Source organism: Aspergillus vadensis (assembly GCF_003184925.1).
Source record: "Aspergillus vadensis CBS 113365 unplaced genomic scaffold BO88scaffold_31, whole genome shotgun sequence".
NCBI lineage: Eukaryota > Fungi > Ascomycota > Eurotiomycetes > Eurotiales > Aspergillaceae > Aspergillus > Aspergillus vadensis.
The window spans coordinates 323489-344966 of NW_020292069.1; the positions used below are offsets into that span (position 1 = coordinate 323489).

At 47.4% G+C, this 21478-nt stretch overlaps 8 protein-coding genes and 1 pseudogene across 9 annotated transcripts; 5 read left to right on the forward strand and 4 right to left on the reverse strand.

The window, feature by feature from the left end:
• Positions 1-192: 192 nt before the first annotated feature.
• BO88DRAFT_397605 (aromatic amino acid ammonia-lyase) lies at positions 193-2490 on the forward strand (the record flags this gene model as incomplete). Its single annotated transcript, XM_025705293.1, has 2 exons — positions 193-443; positions 507-2490. 2 exons carry the CDS (start codon positions 193-195, stop codon positions 2488-2490), a joined length of 2235 nt encoding a protein of 744 aa, XP_025558183.1.
• A 3167-nt stretch (positions 2491-5657) lies between these two features.
• On the forward strand, positions 5658-7596 carry BO88DRAFT_397608 (alpha/beta hydrolase; the record flags this gene model as incomplete). The annotated part of the gene is made up of 6 exons (XM_025705294.1): positions 5658-5968; positions 6024-6065; positions 6123-6382; positions 6434-6545; positions 6608-7289; positions 7354-7596. The coding sequence occupies 6 exons, from the start codon at positions 5658-5660 to the stop codon at positions 7594-7596; spliced, it is 1650 nt and encodes a 549-aa protein (XP_025558184.1).
• A 728-nt stretch (positions 7597-8324) lies between these two features.
• BO88DRAFT_397612 (uncharacterized protein) lies at positions 8325-9648 on the forward strand (the record flags this gene model as incomplete). Its single annotated transcript, XM_025705295.1, has 2 exons — positions 8325-9036; positions 9086-9648. 2 exons carry the CDS (start codon positions 8325-8327, stop codon positions 9475-9477), a joined length of 1104 nt encoding a protein of 367 aa, XP_025558185.1. The 3' UTR covers positions 9478-9648.
• An 856-nt stretch (positions 9649-10504) lies between these two features.
• On the forward strand, positions 10505-11729 carry BO88DRAFT_491565 (TauD/TfdA dioxygenase family protein; the record flags this gene model as incomplete). Its single annotated transcript, XM_025712871.1, has 3 exons — positions 10505-10742; positions 10800-11516; positions 11569-11729. 3 exons carry the CDS (start codon positions 10505-10507, stop codon positions 11727-11729), a joined length of 1116 nt encoding a protein of 371 aa, XP_025558186.1.
• Positions 11730-12195: 466 nt separating this feature from the next.
• On the reverse strand, positions 12196-12326 carry BO88DRAFT_t249 (annotated as a pseudogene). Its single transcript has one exon. The product of its transcript is annotated as a tRNA-OTHER (tRNA).
• Positions 12327-12508: 182 nt separating this feature from the next.
• BO88DRAFT_408549 (sugar transport protein) lies at positions 12509-14373 on the reverse strand. Its single transcript, XM_025707734.1, has 5 exons — positions 14064-14373; positions 13864-14007; positions 13195-13810; positions 12888-13130; positions 12509-12813 (listed from the first exon to the last, which is right to left on the reverse strand). The coding sequence occupies exons 1-5, from the start codon at positions 14287-14289 to the stop codon at positions 12549-12551; spliced, it is 1494 nt and encodes a 497-aa protein (XP_025558187.1). The 5' UTR covers positions 14290-14373; the 3' UTR covers positions 12509-12548.
• A 1720-nt stretch (positions 14374-16093) lies between these two features.
• BO88DRAFT_474673 (cell wall mannoprotein 1 family protein) lies at positions 16094-17086 on the forward strand. The gene is made up of 2 exons (XM_025711835.1): positions 16094-16623; positions 16702-17086. Exons 1-2 carry the CDS (start codon positions 16252-16254, stop codon positions 16945-16947), a joined length of 618 nt encoding a protein of 205 aa, XP_025558188.1. The 5' UTR covers positions 16094-16251; the 3' UTR covers positions 16948-17086.
• A 502-nt stretch (positions 17087-17588) lies between these two features.
• On the reverse strand, positions 17589-18332 carry BO88DRAFT_408553 (YqaE/Pmp3 family membrane protein). Its single transcript, XM_025707735.1, has 3 exons — positions 17986-18332; positions 17792-17926; positions 17589-17720 (listed from the first exon to the last, which is right to left on the reverse strand). The coding sequence occupies exons 1-3, from the start codon at positions 17997-17999 to the stop codon at positions 17699-17701; spliced, it is 171 nt and encodes a 56-aa protein (XP_025558189.1). The 5' UTR covers positions 18000-18332; the 3' UTR covers positions 17589-17698.
• A 1056-nt stretch (positions 18333-19388) lies between these two features.
• Positions 19389-20670, reverse strand: BO88DRAFT_474675 (zinc-binding alcohol dehydrogenase family protein; the record flags this gene model as incomplete). The annotated part of the gene is made up of 1 exon (XM_025711836.1): positions 19389-20670. The coding sequence occupies one exon, from the start codon at positions 20668-20670 to the stop codon at positions 19588-19590; it is 1083 nt and encodes a 360-aa protein (XP_025558190.1). The 3' UTR covers positions 19389-19587.
• Positions 20671-21478: the final 808 nt, after the last annotated feature.

Here is a 21478-nt window from a genome sequence, read left to right on the forward strand (position 1 = left end):
TCTGTTGCCATCATATCTCTCATCTCCTTTCCATCTTCATCATCATCAACACTTCTTCTACAAGCATCCCTTTCAGACTACTTCGTTTACAAAGATACGCTGAGTTCGAACATCTGTTCATCAAATTGCGCTTCTGTATCAACGGTGCTAGTAACAACGCTTCGAGTGCTACAAGAGACTCATCTAGTCAAGATGGCAGACACTCCAACGAACCTGTCACCTGACGACAGCAGTCTCATAACCCAGGCTGAGAATATGCTGTCCGCACTGCTGAAGGTCGAGCAAGCAGTCGATGAAGCTGGCGCAGGTAAAAATAAACATCAAGACTTCACGAAATACGTACTGGGTGCAACGGCAAAGCTGGGATTTATCATAATAGCTGGCAAGATCGTCAGTGTCAATGGTCGCCGGCTGGATCTGACCGAAGTAGTGGCTGTTGCTAAGTACGTTGTTAGCTTTGATGGAATCCCCAGGATGCATTTAGCTAACTCGTTATCTTACCTCAGACATGGGGTGACGCCTGTCGTTTGCGATAATGGCACCATTCGCTCTAAGATGCAGTCCAGTGTGGAATTCCTCCAGAAGCATCTCAAGGAGGGTAATACCGTCTATGGCGTCAACACTGGCTTCGGAGGAAGTGCCGACACGCGTTCCGACAACTATCGTGCTCTGCAAAAGGCACTGGTTCAGCACCACAATGCCGGTGTGCTTCTCCCCGCTGAGCAGGGGCTCGAAAGCACCCCCATCCAAGATCGCATGAAGAAACACTCCATGCCCGCTCATTATGTCAAGGCAGCCATGCTGGTCCGGTGCAACAGTCTAATCAATGGGCATTCGGCAGTGCGCCCAGTGGCCATTCGTCATATTCTCAAGTTGGCCGCTGCTGACTTCACGCCTGTTGTTCCGTTGCGCGGCTCCATTTCAGCTTCCGGTGACCTAACCCCTCTCGCGTACATCGCTGGGACAATTGAAGGAAATCCCGACATCTTTGTGGACCTTGGACCGAAGCACAACAATGTCATCCTCCCTTCAGACGAAGCCCTCGCAAAGCTAAGCCTGAAGCCCATTTCTTTCTTTCCAAAAGAAGGTCTTGGACTGCTTAATGGAACTGCTTTCAGCGCTGGAGCCGCAAGTCTTGTGCTCTTCGAAGCCAACCAACTGGCCCTATTCGCTCAAGTCGCAACCGCCATGTGCACGGAGGCGTTGATCGGGAGCCGTCGTAACTACCATCCATTCATCAGCAACACTCGTCCACACCCTGGACAGAAGGAAGTGGCACGTAATCTGTACGGCCTCCTCAAGTACTCCAAGCTAGCCACTAATTCAAACCCCGAAGAAGTTGGACTCGCTCAGGATCGCTACGCAATCCGCACCACTCCGCAGTGGATAGGTCCACAGATCGAATCCTTGATTCTCGCAACACGCCAAGTGGAATGCGAATTGAACTCGACCACAGACAATCCCTTGTTAGATACTGCTAATGGCGAGGTGCATCACGGAGGCAACTATCAGGCAGTTTCAATCACGTCTGCAATGGAGAAAGTCATGACCTGCATGCAAATGCTCGGGAAGATGATCTTCGCCCAATGCTCCGAACTGCTTAACCCGATGTTCAGCAAAGGTCTACCTCCCAACCTCTGTTCCGACGATCCCAACTTGTCTTTCGCCTTCAAGGGTATCGATATCAACATGGCATCGTACATGAGCGAACTGGGATACCTGGCTCACCCCGTCAGCAATTTCGTCCAATCCGCAGAAATGCACAACCAATCTCTAAACTCACTGGCTCTCCTCACGGCCCGCTACGCAGGTGACACCGTCGAGATCCTCTCGCTAATGATGGCAACACACATCTATGTGCTGTGCCAGGCTCTCGACCTACGCACACTGCAGCTCGAGTTCGAAAAATCTGCAAAGCCTTCCGTGGACGAAACAACAACAGCCATGTGCAAAGACGTGGTCCCTGAAGAACGTATCCCGCACATCAAAGACGAGATCTGGAAGATCCTAATGCAACACTGGGGAAAGAACTCCAATCTCGGACTCGCCAGTCGCGCAGCAACCTCAACAACCCATACACTTGGAATCGTCCTGGATCTGATCACGGTTGAGTGTGACGAAAGTAAGACTGCAGATATTCCAGGCAAGATGTTGCTTTGGCAGGAAGATGTCAAGTCTAAGCTGTGCGACGAGTATGAGATGACGCGTGAAAAATACTTCCTCGACCCATCGACGCCCGACTATCTCTGCACCTCGTCCATCAAACTGTACAATTATGTACGCAAGACTCTCGAGGTCCCAATGCACAAGGGTGTCGTCGATCATCCAACTTTCTCACCTCCTCATGCGATTTCTAACGAGAAACAGACGATTGGTACGCTCATCAGCACGATCTATGTCGATCTTCGCGAAGGGGACCTCATGCACACCCTAAAGGGCTGCTTTGAGGTCCCCGGGAATGACTTTCTGGGAAAGAACGATGAAGAGTGAGATGATAGGCAAGATCCAAATACAAGGGTGAGTTAAAGGGGGCTATGAATGATTGAAAGATCAGTGTGTTTTCCCCTCGCTAAATGAAAACACAGAGTGCGGAAAGAAAATTTCTCCATTCACTTTCTTACTTACTGTGTCGCATTACTTTTGCCGAGTGCATAGGTGGCATCGGGTAGCGCAAAACCCGGCCGGCGTTGTCATTCTCATTTTATGTTCTTTTCATTGCATCTTCCTGGAGTGAAGCCATAGGCGTTTATCTGGATTCGGTGCTAGTATTCCTATTGCCCAGCCACAGGCGTTGTTCTTGATGTCTTGCAATTTGCGATGCTGGTATACCTGGATCCCAGCTACGGGCGCGGCGCCTATGTTGATTTCTTGCGATTTTCGATACTGATATTCCCCTGGATCATAGGCACAGGCGTTTTATCTCGATGTCTTGCAAGCGTTTCATGCTGGATTTCTCATTGCTGAATCTTTTGTATACTTTAGATAATTTCCCAATGAAAGCAATATCACCCTAAAGAATAAATTCCTCATTCAAAGCAAGAAACCACTATACTACAGTATGATGGCAAAAAGAGACGATAGTGACAGCACCAGACTACTAAGATTTCCCGCCTGGTTCTTCACTAAGCATATCAGTATTTCACCCATTCAAAATACTCGACCCTACCTAGAAATGACATAGAACCTCACTTTCGGATTGGCACAAACGATAGTTCCCACACCCAATAGTCAATAGTATTATCGTATCGTTCATTCATTATTTCCACCCCCAGTCTTCCTTTCATAATAGTTCACACAATGTTGGATTATCTGAAAGGAAATATTCCATTATATTGCCAAAGACACGCACAGCCCAGAACTCGATTGCCAGTGATTTAGCATAGCCTCACAAGCTAAGTAATTAACTATGAAACTAAATACTAGTACGTGGGTGTTGTTAACTTGTTATTCATCAACACCCACCATCTCGTAGATAAGTAAGCCTCGAAGTTAGGCGAACGGACGAATGAAAGCGGCCATCTGCCGCTATGTGCTCCACTTCCTGTGCGGGTACAATCCTGCAATTAGTGGGGAGGATCATCGGTGAAGGTGGATTCGGAATTATCAGTAGGTGGCTATGTCCCGCTACTAAGATCGGTATGTTGAGGTTGTAGTACTAGAAAATTCTTACATTGATATCTATGATGATTTTTTTCTCTCTTCTTAGGGCTTTAGCTGTAACTCTTCGGAGAAGAAAGAGGAAAGTAGAATGTGGAGGGGAAAACCAAGACAGGAAAATAAAAAAGAAAGAAAGAAAAGAAAAGAAAAAAAGAAAGAAAAGAAAAAAAGAAAGAAAAGAAAAAAAGAAAGAAAAGAAAAAAAGAAAGAAAAGAAAAAAAGAAAGAAAAGAAAAAAAGAAAGAAAAGAAAAAAAGGGGAGCTAAAACGGGTAAAACGGATAAAAGAAAGAAGAAAGAGAGGATAATAAATATATGAAGAAGAATGAGAGGGAGAGATTGGTTGCCTGCGAACAATCAATATAATCAATAGATGGTAGACACAGTATGCTCGAAAAGATCAGCCAAGCTTATCTCCAGTGATGACAGAATGATATTTCCGTAAGCAGACTAGAGCCTGCTTATCTGTATAGCCATTCTATGCAGAATTCTGTCTCTCACAGTACTCATAAATAGTATTTATTATACAATCGACATGAAGAGATAACGGAGAAGCTATACTCAATAAGCGCTACTTTTAATTTGCCTTTTTCTCCTACCAAAGCTAACGAAAGTTTGGCTACTTGAAAAACAAGTCTAGATATATTGCAAGAAGCACATGCAGAACGCACGCTGACATCCAGTGTCACGCTGGGTCTAGCGCATTCTAGCGCATGAGGCTTTGTTTCGAACGAAGCATGGGAAAGAATCACAAGTGCCTATTACCCATGTTTGACAGGATGCAGGCCCCATTGTATGACAAGGCTGCATCATGCCAAACTGGCTGAGCTCCACATGGAGATCAAGTGTGAACAGTTCCATACTTCTCCGATGAGGTGTGGCAGACTAATTAAGACACCACCCACACAACCACTAACCATGGGACGGAAGCTACTGCACTCAGATATAGAGATTGGATGTGGTGATTACTTCATTCTCTATGGGTCTCAAAGGGGACTCGGTTGACTGCTGCCATTATATCATGGCAATTGTCGTGTTGGTGATAGCCAATCACGAAGGTAAAGACATTTTGAGTTATACAAGGCCAGAGACGTACCCGACAATATCCCTACTGCCCCATTTTCCGAACGCAAAACATGGTGGGATTTCCATTTATGAAGGATTGATCGAGAGAAGACTACTACTGTTCTCTCCAACAGCATGGCTCAATTCTAATCTGTGGCTGAGCAAGCTAAGCAATTAAACAACACCGGTTCGTCACCTTGGGTGTCTTGTGCATCGGACAAAAGGGCCTTGGTATCGATATCCCCTAGTCTGCAATATATGCGATATCCGAAAATGGGGACCTAAAGGCTCGAACCGATTCATTTGAATCTCCATCATGAGCATGTCACTCAAAGTTCTTGCAGTCTACCTGTTTTTTCAACGATTCCCACTCACTCAAATCAACCAGAGGACCGATTATAAACTGCCAATATACAGAAGAGAAGGAATAAACAGGTAACTCTAACGAAACTGGGAAACACGTGCATATACGATCCCATCTGAATTGCCATATTGAGTAGGCTGTGTTCTTCGACTCTTCCTGAGAGACTAAACCTGAACAGGCAATTGAGATGTTCGGGCAGAGAAAATGCGGGGAGGCTATCCCTGTTGCAGGGATGATCATCTCAGCACTAGGCCGGTAGAGGTTTAGTCGCCTAAGGTGGATGCCTCAGCCCCAGTCTCTGTGGAACGCGTCGAGATTCATGACAACACCTCAAGCCTGAACAGGAAATAAATTTGCGACTGCGGGAACTTCAACAAGGCTGACTATTTGGGGGCCGAACTCAGCCTCAACTTGAAAATTAATTCCGATTGTTTTGATTTGACATAGGGAGATTGCGGTCTGCGTGAGATGAACTTATAAAGAACTTTGGGGTACCTGCTCTCAACATGTCTTGGACCTGCAAGCTTCTCTCAATCACCTTCTATATTCCTTGAAATCCTCTCATCAGACATCATGACGAGGCAGTCTTCTCTCATTCCCACGCTACTTTCGCTAGCCTCGCTGGCAGCTCTCTCACAAGCAGAGTTGGGCAAGATCCAATGGAGAGGATCTTGCAACTTGACCAGTTATCCGACATTGGTTTGCGGAACACTAGACGTGCCATTGGACTACACCGAGTCGAATTCCAGCAAGACATTGACTCTCGACATTGCCAAGTGGCCAGCGACCAAGAAACCAGTTTCCGAGCCGATTATATTCAACTTTGGAGGGCCTGGTGTGAATTCGTTCGAAGGTCTTGGACTCTATGGAGAGGAATTTCAGGCGTAAGTTGCTGTCCAGCTTTATCGCATCCCATGCTGACTGACATTCGTTCTCTAGTATCCTCGGTGGTCACAATGATTTGATCGCCTTTAACAATCGGTTTGTGACAGTCATTCTTCAAGTTGCGAACAAATAATAACTTATGACCTTATCTAGTGGCGTTGGAGACACCATTCCATTTTCGTGCTATAGCGATGACGCCACCCGTGAACTCATCGCCCTCCAAGCCCCTAACGACGGCAGAGCGTCCAGTACAGCTTTGGGAGAAATTTGGGCGCAGAACGCAAACATCGCACAGGCATGCTATGCTACGAACAATCAGACAGGGAGCCTTATCGGAACTAGCTTTGCTGCGAGGGATATCGTGCAGGTCGCTGATGCGCTCAGTGGAAAGGATAGTTTGGTGAACTTCTGGGGTAAGTATCGCGGCTGGACTGAGACTACGCTTTTGCTGACGCTATAGTCAGGATTCTCATACGGCACTACAATCGGCTCTGTTCTGGCAGCTATGTTCCCGGAACGAATGGGATATGTCGCGCTTGATGGAGTGGATAACCCCAGAGAGGCTCTCTATGGATAGTGAGTGGTTCTTTGAACTTACCTAATCTGGTATCTTTCAGACAGCTAATTCTTCTGAATAGCAACGCACAAGCTGTTGTGGACGTCGACAAAGTTTTCGAAGGCTTCTGTGCGGGCTGCATGGCCGCACCGGACCTGTGCCCGATCGCCAAGGAGTACACCAGCGCCGCAAACTTGGAAGCTGCCATCTACCTGATGCTCGAAAACCTCAAGTACAACCCGATTGCCATTCCCGAAATTGGTGGTATTGTGACTTGGAGCGACGTCAAATCTACCATCTTTGAAGCCATGTACCTCCCCAGCTCCTGGCCCTTGACCTCTGAGCTTCTTTACTACGTGCAAACCCGGAACACAACAATCCTTGGAAACTCTGAGGTATACGAGACCATCAAATCTTACGGCCAGTCGGCTTCCCTGACTTCGGCTTCCGATGAGGTCGGCACGGCCATTACATGCTCCGACAAGCATCGATCAGCCACCTTGAAAGAGGTCCTCCCCTACATTAAGGCCAGACAGGCCCTGAGCAAGATCTCAAGTGATGGCTCGGACGGAGACATGAGATGCGCGCAGTGGAACCCGAAGATGTTCGCCAAGGAACGCTACTCGGGTGACTTTGAAGTCAAGACAGCTAACCCGGTGTTGATTCTGAGCAACACCTATGATCCCGCGACTCCTCTTCCCGCAGCGAAGAACCTGACAGAAACGTTCGAGGGAAGTGTTCTGCTCGAGCAGAACGGATACGGTGTATGTTCTACTTTTCCATTTTATACTGTCTAATGTGAGCAAGCAGCTAATTTACTGGTGACAGCATACTACCCTGTCGATGCCCTCTCTTTGCACTGCCAAGGCCGTCCGGGCTTACTTCACCAATGGCACATTGCCCGCTGATGGAACCATCTGCCAGGTGGACGTGCCTCTGTTCACGAACTTGACCTACAAGGATGTGTGGCCAAAGAGTTTCCAGCGGAGTGTTGAGTCGAGGGATGATGCGAGTGTCCTCAAGGCTTTGATGTCCATCCGTGATAAGATGTCACGCCGCAGGATCTGGTAAAAGCATGCTATAGATGGGAAGCCCAAAGCGATGACTATGAATAATGTTCTTCATATATTTTATTTTCCGGCATACGCACGTCATGTAATAGAGTCTAGTTAATTTTGCAAGGAATTGTATAGTAATTGAACTTGTACCAAAACAGCGCTTCATAAATACCGGAACGTTCCAAAACAGGTTTCTAGCTAATTTTGACAATTACTCAGTAGCCTGATGTTAACAATAATATAGAGTTGAGGCAAGTACCGTTTGTTGTTTTGATAGTGGAGTAAATCAGCAATGCCCCACACTGATCTGCTGGTTTGATTGGATGATTGTCCACTGTTGTTATGATCTGAGCAGCGGGCCTCAAACATCGCCGCCCAGTTCCTTGCTTCCTGTCCCGCGGCATTAGCCTAGGAGGCACGGAACTTAAGCTGCAGGGCGGTCAGTTCAAATGATCTTTTGAAGTCATCCTAAGGCTTCTAGAAATTCAAGTGAATACATGAAATTGGAAGTCCCTGATTTAAAAATGCCTGCATGAGTTCCGGCCAACAGAGTTTTCGATCAACAACTACTACCGCGCTTCTCTTTACTAAATACCCTCATTTAATCAATGCACACTACTCTGGACTATCTACCTTGAGATTATTCTTAAGCTTGCATCTTACCTTCCCAAATCTCTCTCGTTCTATTGCCCACTTGCTTTACCGAGTGATTCCTGATCCCTTCAGCACCCGGCACACACCATGGATCAACCAACTCATACTATCGACCCCGAAGGAGATGTCATCATAGTCCTAAGCAATGCCAACTCTCCCTTCGCACCAGATGATCATGAAGACACAACTGCGAAAAAGAACTTTGACAGTGACTCGAAAACCTCTGATGAGGAGGAGGACCAACACCGCGAAAAGCGACCCCGACTTGTCGAAGAACAGCCTTCTGAGACGCCAACAGAAGATGGACACCTCAGCGAGACACCAGATCAGGAATGTTTCCGCATTCAAGTCTCCGCGAAGCACTTGATACTTGCGTCCCCAGTTTTCAGAAACATACTCACTGGTAATTGGAAGGAAAGTGTCAGTTATCTTCAAAAAGGCTCCGTTGAGATTACTGCCGAGAGCTGGGATATTGAAGCCTTCTTAATATTCCTTCGCGCGATTCATAGCCAACAGAGCCAAATACCTCGAAAACTCTCTCTTGAGATGCTCGCCAAAATTGCTGTTCTGATCAACTACTATGACTGCAAGGATGCCGTGTCTATATTAACGGAACTGTGGATCAATGGTCTGGAGGAAAAAGTTCCCGCAACATATTCCCGCGATCTAATGCTATGGCTGTGGGTCTCTGCGTTCTTCAAGCTCTCTTCACAATTTCAAACTTCGACATCAAACGTCATGACACACTGTGATCATTTGATTACTAACCGTGGGCTTCCAATCCCTGAGAACATCATCAGTAAGGACACACAAACGCTAAATGGCCTTTATCTCTAATATAGTTACAGACGTAATGAATGAACGTAGGAGTGGAGCCATTAATGAGATATTACTCCGTGTGCATAAGATGCGTGAAGATCTTCTCAGCGGCAGTCGGGGTTGCGACTTCGAGTGCAGATCGATGACGTTGGGAGCTATAACGATGCATATGAATTCTAATGATCTACTTCCACTAGAACCCGAGGCTCCTTTCCCAGGACTAAGTTACGCTGGGATCTTTAGGAAGATACAGTCTTTCAAATCACCAGACTGGTACTCTGCCACCCGTTCGCTTTATTATGATAACGAATTCATAGCCGACTCCTCCCCTCATAGATGTCAGTCTTCTTCCTTCGAGACTGTTATCCAAGGAATGACAAATGCTATCAGTGGCCTTGATTCATCGATTATGGGCCTATGACTAATCCAGAAAATGTGAGGTTTTAGATCCTTTTAACATTTCATTATCACATTCTTTTATGTGTGGATGAATGATATCGCTATTGAATGTCACTGGCTGAGGATCCAGCATGTCTTTGGGGCAGAGAATTCAGAGTCGAAATATATTTGTTGCGTTTGGTCATTGAACTGCCCGGAATGGTGTAAACTTTGGCTTCTAGGGAAGCAATGCTCAGCTTTCGGCGGAGGTCGACAAAAACAGCAGTAGGTTTCTATATTTGAGGAATCTGCGTCAAACATACAGCCAATTCACTATTCATTGCGCCACCCAGCAGCCCCTGGATTGATCTGCATAATTAGATATTTTACTGTGTATGTTATGCTGATACCAAGAGCGGGAAAAAGAAAAACAAAAACATAAATAAATTGAAAAAAAAAAAAAAAAAAAAAAAAAAAAAAAAAACAACAACAACAACAACAACAAAATGCCAGGCCCTGCTAGGCACAATGAAGAGCAGAGCAACAGTATGTTCTAGGCTTTCATCTATCTAGGAATTGGGGGGGGGGGATAAGATTGGCTTAGCTTAGATTCTCCGTGAACACAAAATAAAAGAGTTAGCTGGAAGAGTAATTGATTTGATCAAAATTAACTGCTCTGTATAAAAAAGTCAGAGCAGATCTGGGATATCCGATAAAGCCGAATATGCGGCACAAGAGCCACCCGATCTTCTCCGCACGGACGTGGCTACGCGTGTCTCTAGCCACTAACACCAGATTCGAGCCGATTACGAAACCATCATTCATAGCCAGGATTGCGCAAGACATTTGGCAGATGCGGGGTTCCCATCTCGCCATCGATGCTGATACGAGAGTGGTTGTTGTTGGAGAATTGTTGCATAAGTCGGGACGGCAATTGCGTGATGGCCGGGAGTTATGCTTATCAACCCCATCCCGGTTTCCATATATCTCAGCCAATGTCCCAGCAAAAGTAAAGTCACAAAGCAGTCTTTTTATTTAACTCCTATCAGTTCTATTACACTGTACATATCATGGCTCCTGGACTATCTGCAGATCTCCCCATCCACTCGCACCCCGCATCCAGTGGGGATGGCCCGACTGACCAACCACGGTATCCCGCTCCACTGAAGCCCAGTGGTGCTTTGGATGAGTTCGCATTTGAAGAGACAACTCCAGTCATTGGTCGCGAGTACCCCACCGTCAATATTGTAGATGATCTTCTGAACGCTCCCAACTCTGATGAGCTGGTGCGCGACCTTGCCATCACGAGTACCTCTCCCAATTTACCCTAACTGTATCTACCCCATCACTAACTATTACCGACAGTCTCCCAACGCGGCGTCGTCTTCTTCCGCGCCCAAACCAATCTCACCGATGACCTCCAGAAAGTCCTCATCCACCGACTGGGCCAACTAACCGGCAAACCCTCCACTTCCACCCTGCACATCCACCCCCTGCTGAACAACACCAACGAGTTCGGCACCGCAGACGCCGAAATCAGCACAATCAGCTCTCTCGCCCGCAAGAAGATGTTCGCCCACGATCGCCAACCCGACCGCCGTCGCTATGACTCGGCCCAATGGCACTCCGATATTCAGTTCGAGCCGGCACCAGCTGACTACACCTCCCTCCGGCTAACCCAGCTTCCCAAAACCGGTGGAGACACCCTCTGGGCATCTGGGTATGAGCTCTACGACCGGTTTTCTAAAACATACCAGAAATTCTTCGAAGGTCTGACAGCGACGTTCGTGGGCGACGGCTTCATCAAGGCGGCGGAGAGAAACCCCAAGGAGTACAAGATATACACTCAACCTCGGGGAAGTCCGCTCAATGTTGGGGAGGAGCTGGTGGCTGTTCATCCGATCGTGCGGACGAATCCGGTGACGGGGTGGAAGAGTATCTTTGCTTTGGGACCGTTCCCGAAGTATATCAATGAGCTGAACCAGAATGAGTCGGAGGAGTTGTTGAAGAAGTTCAAGTCAATTATTATTGAAAGCCATGATCTGCAGGTCAGGTTCAAGTGGAAGAATGAGCATGATATTGGTATGTTCTATGCACTTGTTGTGTTGTTCAGTTTGGGACTAACACTCGATAGCTATCTGGGATAACCGGAGTGCTTTCCACACGGCTACCTTCGATTATGAAGGCCTTGGTGAGAGATTCGGGCACCGGGCGGTCGGTATTGGCGAGAGGCCTTACCTTGACCCGAACAGCAAGTCCAGGACCGAAGCGCTGGCAGCTGAGGGCCTTATTTGAGTATTAGTCCCATGATGCTTGTATGCGTTTGGAATTGGAAGACGGCTTGATATCGGCGGAGGCAGTGCCTCTATCCGGTCCTTGGGGGGATATGCTAGCACCTATTATTTCGCATATGATATGTACAGATGAGACTGCTATGTATTTGCTTCTAAGACGCTTAGGCACCTGACATCAATCATTTTGTCCCTAGATCTCGTTTTCTGGAATCAGTATAATTAATGGTCACGTCCATCTCAGCGAATTGTATCTTTTACGTTATGAGACACTCCTCGGAATATATATTTGGAGGGTGCATTCTGAGTTCAAGAATCTTTCGAACTTCATTTTATGTTATAATTTTTTTTTTTGAGTTTTATTCATATTATTTTTCTATTTCTATTCTGCATTGCCTGTTTCGATAAAACATGGTTTTCTTGGGGCTCGTACGGCGGATCGAGGGAGAAAAAAACAAGAAAAAAGATACTGAGCCCAGCCCGGCTCGATCGGACAACCTTACGATCTGGAGTCGCTGTTGGAAATCTGTTAGAGAATGTTTTTGCAGTCCGTTTGGATGCAGGTGAACTTACTACGCGCTACCAATTGCGCCATAGGCCCATTTGTTGGTGAAGGTAAGGTAGATCATTAATGTGCTACATGTAAAGCAGGAGTGCACGACAAATGGACCGGTGCGAACGCGTGGGCGTTTCTCAACCATCAACAAGGAAGGAAATTGGAAAAATCCGAATTTGGGCAAGGAAAAAAAAAAAAAAAAAAACCACATGAATATAATCCAATAAGTTTCTAATAACTGGATACTTTTCTTGGAAGATGTCATGATCAATTCTGCCCATCACTGTGCCCAACCTCCCTCAACCCAACCTGATACTCAACCTTCTGCTCTACTTCACTCTCCGTCGACGACTCATACTTTTTATTGATATCCTCCAACTCTAGCTTCCTCGTTTCCGGAATGAAGAAATACCCAAAGATGACCGAAACAGCAGACAGTGACCCATAAATAAAACCCAGCTTACCGCCAATATCCACATGGCCGGGATCGTCTGCGGTTTCGAGATAGGGGTAGGAGAACGTCACGGCGAACCTGACAATCATACTCTGTCAGTTTCCATGATCTGGAATAAATGTGTGCAATGGTATGTGTGGAGGGAAACGTACTCAGTAATCAGCTTCACAGTATACGCGATCCGCAGAGTCATTTCTCTCAACCCGGCCGAAGGCAATTCCGCACCGAGCACATACACTAATGGCGCCCAGGCAAGAGACCAACCAAAGCTGTAAAGAAGCAGCATGGCGACGATGCCTTCTTTGGCAGCGGTGTTACTGGGGTCTGCGGTGCCGAGACCGCCCATTGTCATCAAGGAGGCCGTTTCGAGGAAGCCGCTTACGTGGAAGAGCATTCTGCAGTTGAGGACGAGCATCAGTGAACACTGAATCAGAAACAGAAAAGATGACATTTACTCACCTCCGTCCAATCACATCACTCAATGCCGTCGAAATGATCAGCGCCCCGATATCAGTCGCATTAGTACCCAGTGTGACACTAAACGCATTGACCGATTTCAACTGCTTCACGAAAAGCGTCCCATACTGACTCGCAAACGCCTGCCCTGAAGCCTGCTGAAAGAAATTCGCAGCGGCAACAACGAACGTGCGTTCACGATTCCCCTTGATGAAGAGATCCTTGAAGCTTTTTCTCTGCAGCTGGGCCGTGACTTTCTGTGCCATTTCGTCAAAGTCCTCTTGTATCTCATGTTCGGGCGTGTTTTTCGATCGGTATCGTTTCAACGCTTGCAGTGCTTCTTCCTGTCGGTCGCGGAGGAGCAGCCATCGTGGAGACTCGGGTATTATCCATACGAGCCATATGCAAATAAATGGGATGACGAGAATCAAGCCGAAGGGAATTTGCCATGCGGTGTTTGTTGGAATGCCTGATGTGCCTCGTGCGATGCCGGTCACTACTAAGCCTCCGATCTTGATGCTGAGCCAGTATAGGACGCCCATGGCGCCGCGGACGTTTCGGGGAGCGAGTTCGGCCAGGGTGGTTGGGATTACGGCTAGTTGCATTCCTAGGTAGATGTCTGTAGAGGTTAGATGATGGTTTGTATTTTGGAAGATGTAAAGAAATACTGACAGTGTAATGCGCGACCGGTTAATATTTGCGCGTCTGTTTTAGAGCTCACCACAACTGCTGCACTGCCTAGTGCGTAGAGGTTCATGCTGAATATGCACCATTTCCGACCATAAGTATTGCTAATATAGCCTCCTAGGAAGACACCTATCGTAAAATAAATCAGCCAAATACTACATAGCCTTGGAAAGTACCATCCTCACCGACAATCTGCGTCCCCGCCTTCAAACTATTATAAAGCGAAGTGAACAACGGCTTCACCTTGTATTTCCCGGTGCTGGGATGATAAACTCCAAACTGACGAGCAAACGAATCCATAGCCTGACAAGAAGAAAACGCCTGATCACTGAACCCATAATTAAACGCCGAAACTGCCAGCAGCACGGTCGTGAAAATGAGCATCCGGCTCCATTGTTTCTGAGATGCCATTTGGAGGCAATCTATCGTTGAGATGATATCCCGACCAGAAACATCTATCAATCAATCAATCAGATAATCAAAGGCCGAGATAATCAGATATGGTGTAATCAGATCATCAGATAATGGTGGCGAACGGATGGCTTGGCTTTATACGTCGCAAGGTTTGCAACGTGGGCGGGATGGCGGAGGGTTTTTCTCCCCCGACCCTCCCCGACCGGTGAGATAATGAATGGACTAGTCCAGTAATTCTTGCAGCCTGCATCGGCTATCATCGCTCGATTTAGCATCGGTGGCATGGTTTCGTGTTTGGCGGTTCATCCATCAGCTCGGGCTTACGAGGCTGTGATGGATCGGCCTTATTACAGATCCCACGCTGATCATGGTAGAGTGTGTCCAATCATCATGACCATTATGTCTGATTGCTTCCAGGTGACACAGAAACATGGCGACCCCTATGCATAGTACGTTTTGATCTTCTTAATGCCTTCCTCATGCTGCTTTCCCCTTTAACCGCGCTTTCCTACGGCCTACCCTCCCCCTGATCAATCTCTTATCTTTCTCCGAGTCTTCCGGTACTGGTACCGTACTGCGTCCTGCAGGCTTGCCTTCTCAGGCAACATTGTCTCATCCTTACTGCACATATAATATCTATGCTTCGCCTGTATCAATTGAATGAGTGTTCCATTCTACGAACAGGTTATATATTCAAAACAAAGACATCGAACCACTTTCTCCATCTTGCCAAGCTTGCCAAGCTCTTGTATAGGGCTGTGAGGCTGTAGGGCTGGAGCCAAGTCTCAAGACCCTTTGTTCCCATCAGCGACGGGTGGTTATTAATACGGTTTCCCGAATTCAATCTCCCATCTGATTACCGGATGTTGGTTCCATTCGTGCCCGGAGAGGGAATTTCCGGAGTCAGCGCACTTTAAAAAAATTTGTAAATGAGGGGTAATGCATAATCTCGGATTTACATGGTTCTTTTTTTAGCTGCGTCTTTTGTTGGTGGACAACACCACACACAATTGGCTTCCATTTGATCGCGTGTGCTGAGAAACCATGTTTCACAAGTTTTACAACTTGCTGGTTGATTTAGTTGAGTGATTAAGTCGGAGATTTACGAACAAATAACTTCTTTGTAAGTTCACACCCGGGTCCACTGCGGTGGTGTGTTCGCTCTCACGGGCTGGTCACGTTGGGGGCTCGCTTATACCTGCCACCATATGATATGCTCAAGCTTTCAAGTAACACATGGCAGACAGCCCCCATTATGCGTGGGATTTCTTCCCTGCACTTGCGAAGAAGGATCTGACGGACTCCACAACGCCGGCTATCCCCCAAGCCAGCTTGGCACTGCTTATATGGAGTAGCCTGAGGCATCTTTAGGCGGCAGTCATGATTGATTGATCATGAGGAGGGAGCTCTCATGAACCTATTCATTGCAGGTGAATAGTACCACTTCCCACACCAGATTAGGAAAAATACTTTTGAATGGCATTGACACGTCTTATTCAGTGTGACCCATGTTCCTGTACAAAAAGTCCGAACGGACCGTTGCGAAAGCCCGGGCGGTGGTGTGTTACTCGAAAACTGGGGATTCTTGACTATGTGCAGCCTAGTCAGGATAAATCTGAGCCTAATCCCAGTAAATCCGGGGTAATACTACAGCCAAGTCTGCATGGCCCAGTAATTGGTGTTCAGGATCTGGGTTTGATTAGCAACATTGTAGTAGCACGTATGTCATCGTATACGCAGGACCTGCACCCAAGTTCCGCTGAAGTATAGGGTATGTTGGTTTATGGTTACTTGTGTCGCACCAATATCATATTCAGTGTTCCATTTTACTACTATCATGAACCACATCTCCGTGGAACCCACACAGGCATGACAGGTTATATAGTCCCTATGAGAGCCATATCGTCACAGCAGTCTCCTATGTCCTTATGCCAATTGACTTGAATCACTACATCCACAATGCGCTTCTTAGTCCTCACTCTCGCACTCCTCTCTACTATCCTAACTCTCCCCTCCATAACTCTCGCCCACCCAGCCCTCGGCACAGAACATCTCCAGCTCCGCGGCCAAAGCACCATCACCTTCCTCAGCTCCATCTTCAACAATGGGATGAGAATTTTCAGGCTAGACAAAACCGTCCGCTACTTTACACCTGAACGTCTAGACGACGTCAAGAGTCGTTCCTCAGAAGCACTCCAAAGCCTCGATGAAGCCATAGCGACTGGAAAGGCTATCGGTCACTTCGATCCTGCAAGTAGTCATGCCATTGCTGCGCTGTGTATACCCCTGAAGGTGGTTTATGGAAACATGATTAAATCTATTCGCGATAAGGTATTACGGTTGTTTCCTTGACGCTTTTGTTGAGAAAAAAAAAGTATATTTTCCAATGCTAATGATCATCATCAACAGCGCGAGGAGCTAACCGCGGCGAAATACAAAGACGAGATGATAAAGACGCTAGTAGCTCTTCGGGTTAAGAGTCGGGAGTTTGCCGAACTGGTGAAGAAGATACTCACTGAGCCTGATGGGTCATATTGTCTGTATCTAGAAGATTTTGTTGATAAGCGGTATGCGAAGACGATTGATGAATACAAGGGAATCAATAGCGGTGATTCGGATGATGTGGAGGGGGATATCTGGAATGTGGAAGACTAGAGACTGGAATTGGTATGTGGGAACTGCCCATGGAGAGGTTGTCATCTGGAGGGCTTATTCGCATCTGAAAATGACATTGGATCTCACCAGCTTGATACATAACAAGGTGTTAGCGAGAAGCAAGTGCTTTGGACTACATGGAAAAAAGATGTCACTGTTTCATGCTAACTGACTCATGTATGCGTGCATAATTGGTATAGCTTGGACTGTGCAGCCGATTTCGGTCCTAATCATCGGCCATTAAACTTGGCCCAAAAATCCTAACCTACTGTGTAGTTCATGATGCTTTTCACATGATCCCCAAGAGCTCACTTCAAACTTTATTAAGTCCCAAAAATAGTCCTATACTATTAACCATCTCGTTCTCGCCCAAACTATGATGCGCAGATCCCAGCCACAAAATATGACGTAGCCACAGCAACACAGGCCAAACTCCGCTCACCGCCCAGTCACCGCCTTTTAATATACGGGAAAATTGCTGCCTACGTAGCGAAAAGTCTCGGCCGACGCATAGACCAACCACCACTGGCAAAAAAAAAAAAATTCACACAAAAAGTCAAACAGTCATAGAATTGTTGCCGTGGGATATCTACATATACACACAAAAAAAGTAAATATTAATCGGTAGTTGCGAATCATGAATGGCCCCGTCGATACGCCGAGAGCGCCCGTAAGGAAGATAGCCCGGGTTGCGAATTTCACCGAGCCGACCAACACATCAGGAGACAGATGTCGGTGTCAATTGAGGTGTTTATTTGTTGGCCAGGATGTAGCTATGACACGCGTCAGCTTTTGTTGTTTCCGGTTGGATGTAAGGCGGGAAGGAAAGGGCAGCAACACATACTAGGCGTGGATGACACCTGGTACCCAACCCAGGATACACAGACAGATGTTGATGAGGAGATCACAGCTGCATCCGGTGCGCATGAAAACACCCACGAAGGGGAGGAAGAAGGCGATGATGATTTCGCAGCAGCCGCTGTTGTGAGATATCAATTAGTATCATCTTCATAGAGAGTGTAACAAGTGAGTGCATACACTTTTCCGGGCATGATGGCGGTTTGTGTAGTGTGTTGATAGAGGTTCCTTGGGGAGATGGAAATTGAGCTTGTCTCGAGGATAGGAAAGTGAACAAAATTTCAGAGTCTGGACGATGAAGAACAAACAGATGGTGGACGATCAGGGGATTTAAAAAGATCATAAGGAACGAGGAGTTGTGACGTCACGCTTGATGCTGCGTAGGGCTGAAAGTGGAGCTGACTCGCACGCCGCGAGAATGAATGCCCATCAGGGATATGTCGATGACCATGTTTTGATGTAGCCTGATATTCTTGCGCAACCCTTGTCGATCCTGCGTCATGGTACCTTTATCTTTTCGCTATCAGTCTGTGTGGTTGTTTCATGGTATGTTGTGGCCTGACTCAAAACAATTGGTTAGCTGCGAACATCGGATTCCGCGTAGCTTTGCTCGGCCAATACAGACATTCAAATACGAGTACGAGGCATAATAGTGTATGCTGGCATGATCTCTTATTGGTTCGCTTGATTGACCCGCTATGGCTTATGCTCGTGGATAGCTTACGTAAGTATATATATGAAGTGCATAAATTCATGGATGACTATACGCTGTATTTTTAGCCCAAACCTTCCTGGCTTCGCGAGATCATCTTAAAGGGTATTTATAATACCGGCAAATATCTCATTCGATTTGGCTGCAAGGTACATTTAATACAAAGTGATAGTTGGTATCATGCAAAGGTGGGTCTTACTGCTCCCTACATCAAATATATATATTGTTGACCTAGTGTTTTGTTGCAGTTCCTAGCTCCAGTTAGGTGATATTTCAGCAGCTTCAATAAAACGTAACGTTCCAATGCCTTATGCGCGACTGTGGCATACTACAGATAAAGAAGCGACAAGGCCAGGGGCTTAGGTAGACCATTGAAATTAGGTTGCTTTGTCGATGCCAAGGCCAACCCACCCTGCCGGGTTCAACCTTTATCGCACGGGTTCAACTTTCATCACACGCGTTCCCAAGGAGCTGTCCAGGTTTGCGCCCCGCTTTCAAAGAGTATTTGGCAGCCTCAATTATAGCCTGATAACATTTTATTATACGCAAGAGACTTTACCGCTGTCTTCAGGAGCTGCAATAGGGTAAACTGTATAGAAAAGTAAATATTGTATGAGCTAGCTTCTAGTACTCTAGCTTTCGAGTCAAGATTGGGACACCGGTTTTGAACATGTATAAATACAAGCACTTAATTCACACGGCTTTCTTTGCCGCTTCTATATACCATATTGATAGTCAAACATGAACAGAGAATATACAGCCAAAGGAAATGCTAATAAATCAGATACAAAAGAGAGAAAGTCCAAGCGAAAAGGGATGCCCCACAAGACCAACGGCCAACCCATCCCATTTATTTGCTGTAGCACATAGCCTCAAGATCATCGCTATTCAGCACCCAAAACGGCCCGCTTTTGGTCCAGGCCCTTGACAGAATAGCCTCGTAAATAATAAACAAAAGAAAAGAAAAAAACATTGGAAATTGGAAATAAGAAAAATGTAAAAAAAGGAAAAAAAAAAACACAAAGAAAAGAAAGAAGGATGAGCAACGCCTTACACCCGGAAGTTCGACACTACTGCTCCACCTCGTAAACAAGCTTGAAACCGCTGACCTCCTTTCTGCGAATCATCTCCAATCCTTCTAGAATGCCGGGAAACCCGCCCGACATGACCTTAGCAGGGTGGTTCTTGAGATTGCCCTCGAGCAGGTGCTTCTGAGCGCCGGCGTAGAGCTCGTCAGCAAAGACACGCGCATCGGGGTCAGCGTCCCGCCCGTAGGGGGCCATCCAGGTACTGCCGCGACCCTTGACAGTGGAACCCAGGATCCAGTCGGGCTTGACAACCCTGCGAGTGGCCTGCGCCTCGGGGTAGGGGTCCAGCGCCGTGTAGCGACCGCCTGCGCGGCCAATGGCCTCGTAGCACAACTTCATGGACGAAGTGACGGTGATGCAGTCAATGGCGTAGGCCAGAGCGTTCTTGGTGTAAGACTTGATGTCCTTGGCGCAGTCGGCGGACCGGTAGTCAAAGGTCTTCTCGGCGCCGTAGGAGCGGACCAGCTCCTCGTGCGATGGCGAGCAGGTCGCGATGGGCCGGAATCCCGCCAGCTTGAGCAGCTGCAGGGCCATGGTGCCTGTCGAGGTACTACCACCGTTGACGAGCACGTAGGGCGGATTGGCGGCCGTGTTGGGCGCGGTCAATGACCCGGGCAGCTTCATGGAGCGAAACAGGGCAATGCCTGCGGACGACAGAGACGTGCCTATGCAAGCGGCATCGGTGAAGGACATGTCATCCGGCAGACGCAGAGCCTGGGTGGCCACGGTCGAGGCGTACTGGCAGAAGCCGCCACCGCTGGGCCTCTTACGGTCCATGCTGTCTGCGGTACCCAGTACCCGGTCTCCAACCTTAAGGTCTTGCCTAGTGACACCGGTGCCAATGGCCACGACGACACCGGCAAAATCGAAGCCGAGAATGGCGTCTGGCACAGCGAAGCCCTTGGCCATCTTGGAGTCGACGGGGTTGAGAGCCAGCGCGGCCGTCTTGACAAGCACGGAATCCGGCTCCAGGTCGATCACGGGCACATCGTGCGAGATGCGAAGAGTGCCCTCTTCATCAGCAGCGATGATAGCGGTCTGCGTCTTGGGGATTGGGGCGTGCATTGTGAGGGATGATGAGGCAGGTGGCGCTGTTGGTGATGGTGGTGGTGAAGTTGCTGCTGTTCGCTTTTGTTGTTGTTGTTGTTGTTGTTGTTGTTGTTGTTGATACACCCGGGTGAGAAATATAAGGATGATTGGAAATGACAAGAAAATGGGAAGAAAGAGAGAAAAAAAAGTATAGGAATGGTTTGTAGTCGTCGTAAACCCGCGACAGTATTAAACTCGTACCTAATGTCTTCATAACAACAATATCGACATGATTTTTCTTCACGCGGTCGCTGTCGACATCAAGATCTATATACACGGGCGCGATCTCGCACAAATCTGCCTCGAGGGTGGCTGAGATGGGGATGAGAGAGCAACATCTTCTCTCTTCTGGGGATTGGCTTGCGAGGTTACCATCACCGTCTCGTTCGACTGTCGCATTCGGGGCACTTTGCTCTGGGCAAAGAAGCCCACATTCCCATTACGGCAAGGAAAGAGATGGCCGCTCGTATTGGTAAGGGAAAGGATGAAGCGTTTGTCTCAAAGAAGAAACCAGATGTTAGGGCGGGAAAATCACCCATATCGGGTATCCGGGGAGGCAAGCATTAAAGAGCGGCGAAGGGAGCGTTGGGTGATGGATTGACCGCTAGCGTGAAGGCTTAATTTCCGTCATCTACTTTTATAATCAGCGCTTGCGACCACCTCCATCCCGTAGGATTTGGCCCCAAAAGATCCCGTAGGATTTGGCCTCACCAATCCCGTAAATTCGTTACGTCCGTATGTATGTGTATCCTCACTATATCCAAAAATGCTGGTGTTCTTGTGG

Excerpts from the sequence above, each read along its gene's own strand:
- BO88DRAFT_408549 (XM_025707734.1), bottom strand. The coding sequence starts at position 14,289 with ATGGCATCTCAGAAACAATGGAGCCGGATGCTCATTTTCACGACCGTG. Across the intron at positions 14,008-14,063 it reads GGCGGGGACGCAGATTGTCG|GTGTCTTCCTAGGAGGCTAT; the intron begins GTGAGGATGGTA and ends ATTTTACGATAG. Across the intron at positions 12,814-12,887 it reads ACTGTGAAGCTGATTACTGA|GTTCGCCGTGACGTTCTCCT; the intron begins GTACGTTTCCCT and ends TATGATTGTCAG.
- BO88DRAFT_474673 (XM_025711835.1), top strand. The coding sequence starts at position 16,252 with ATGCGCTTCTTAGTCCTCACTCTCGCACTCCTCTCTACTATCCTAACT. Across the intron at positions 16,624-16,701 it reads TTAAATCTATTCGCGATAAG|CGCGAGGAGCTAACCGCGGC; the intron begins GTATTACGGTTG and ends CATCATCAACAG.
- BO88DRAFT_408553 (XM_025707735.1), bottom strand. Across the intron at positions 17,721-17,791 it reads CCAGGTGTCATCCACGCCTA|CTACATCCTGGCCAACAAAT; the intron begins GTATGTGTTGCT and ends CGCGTGTCATAG.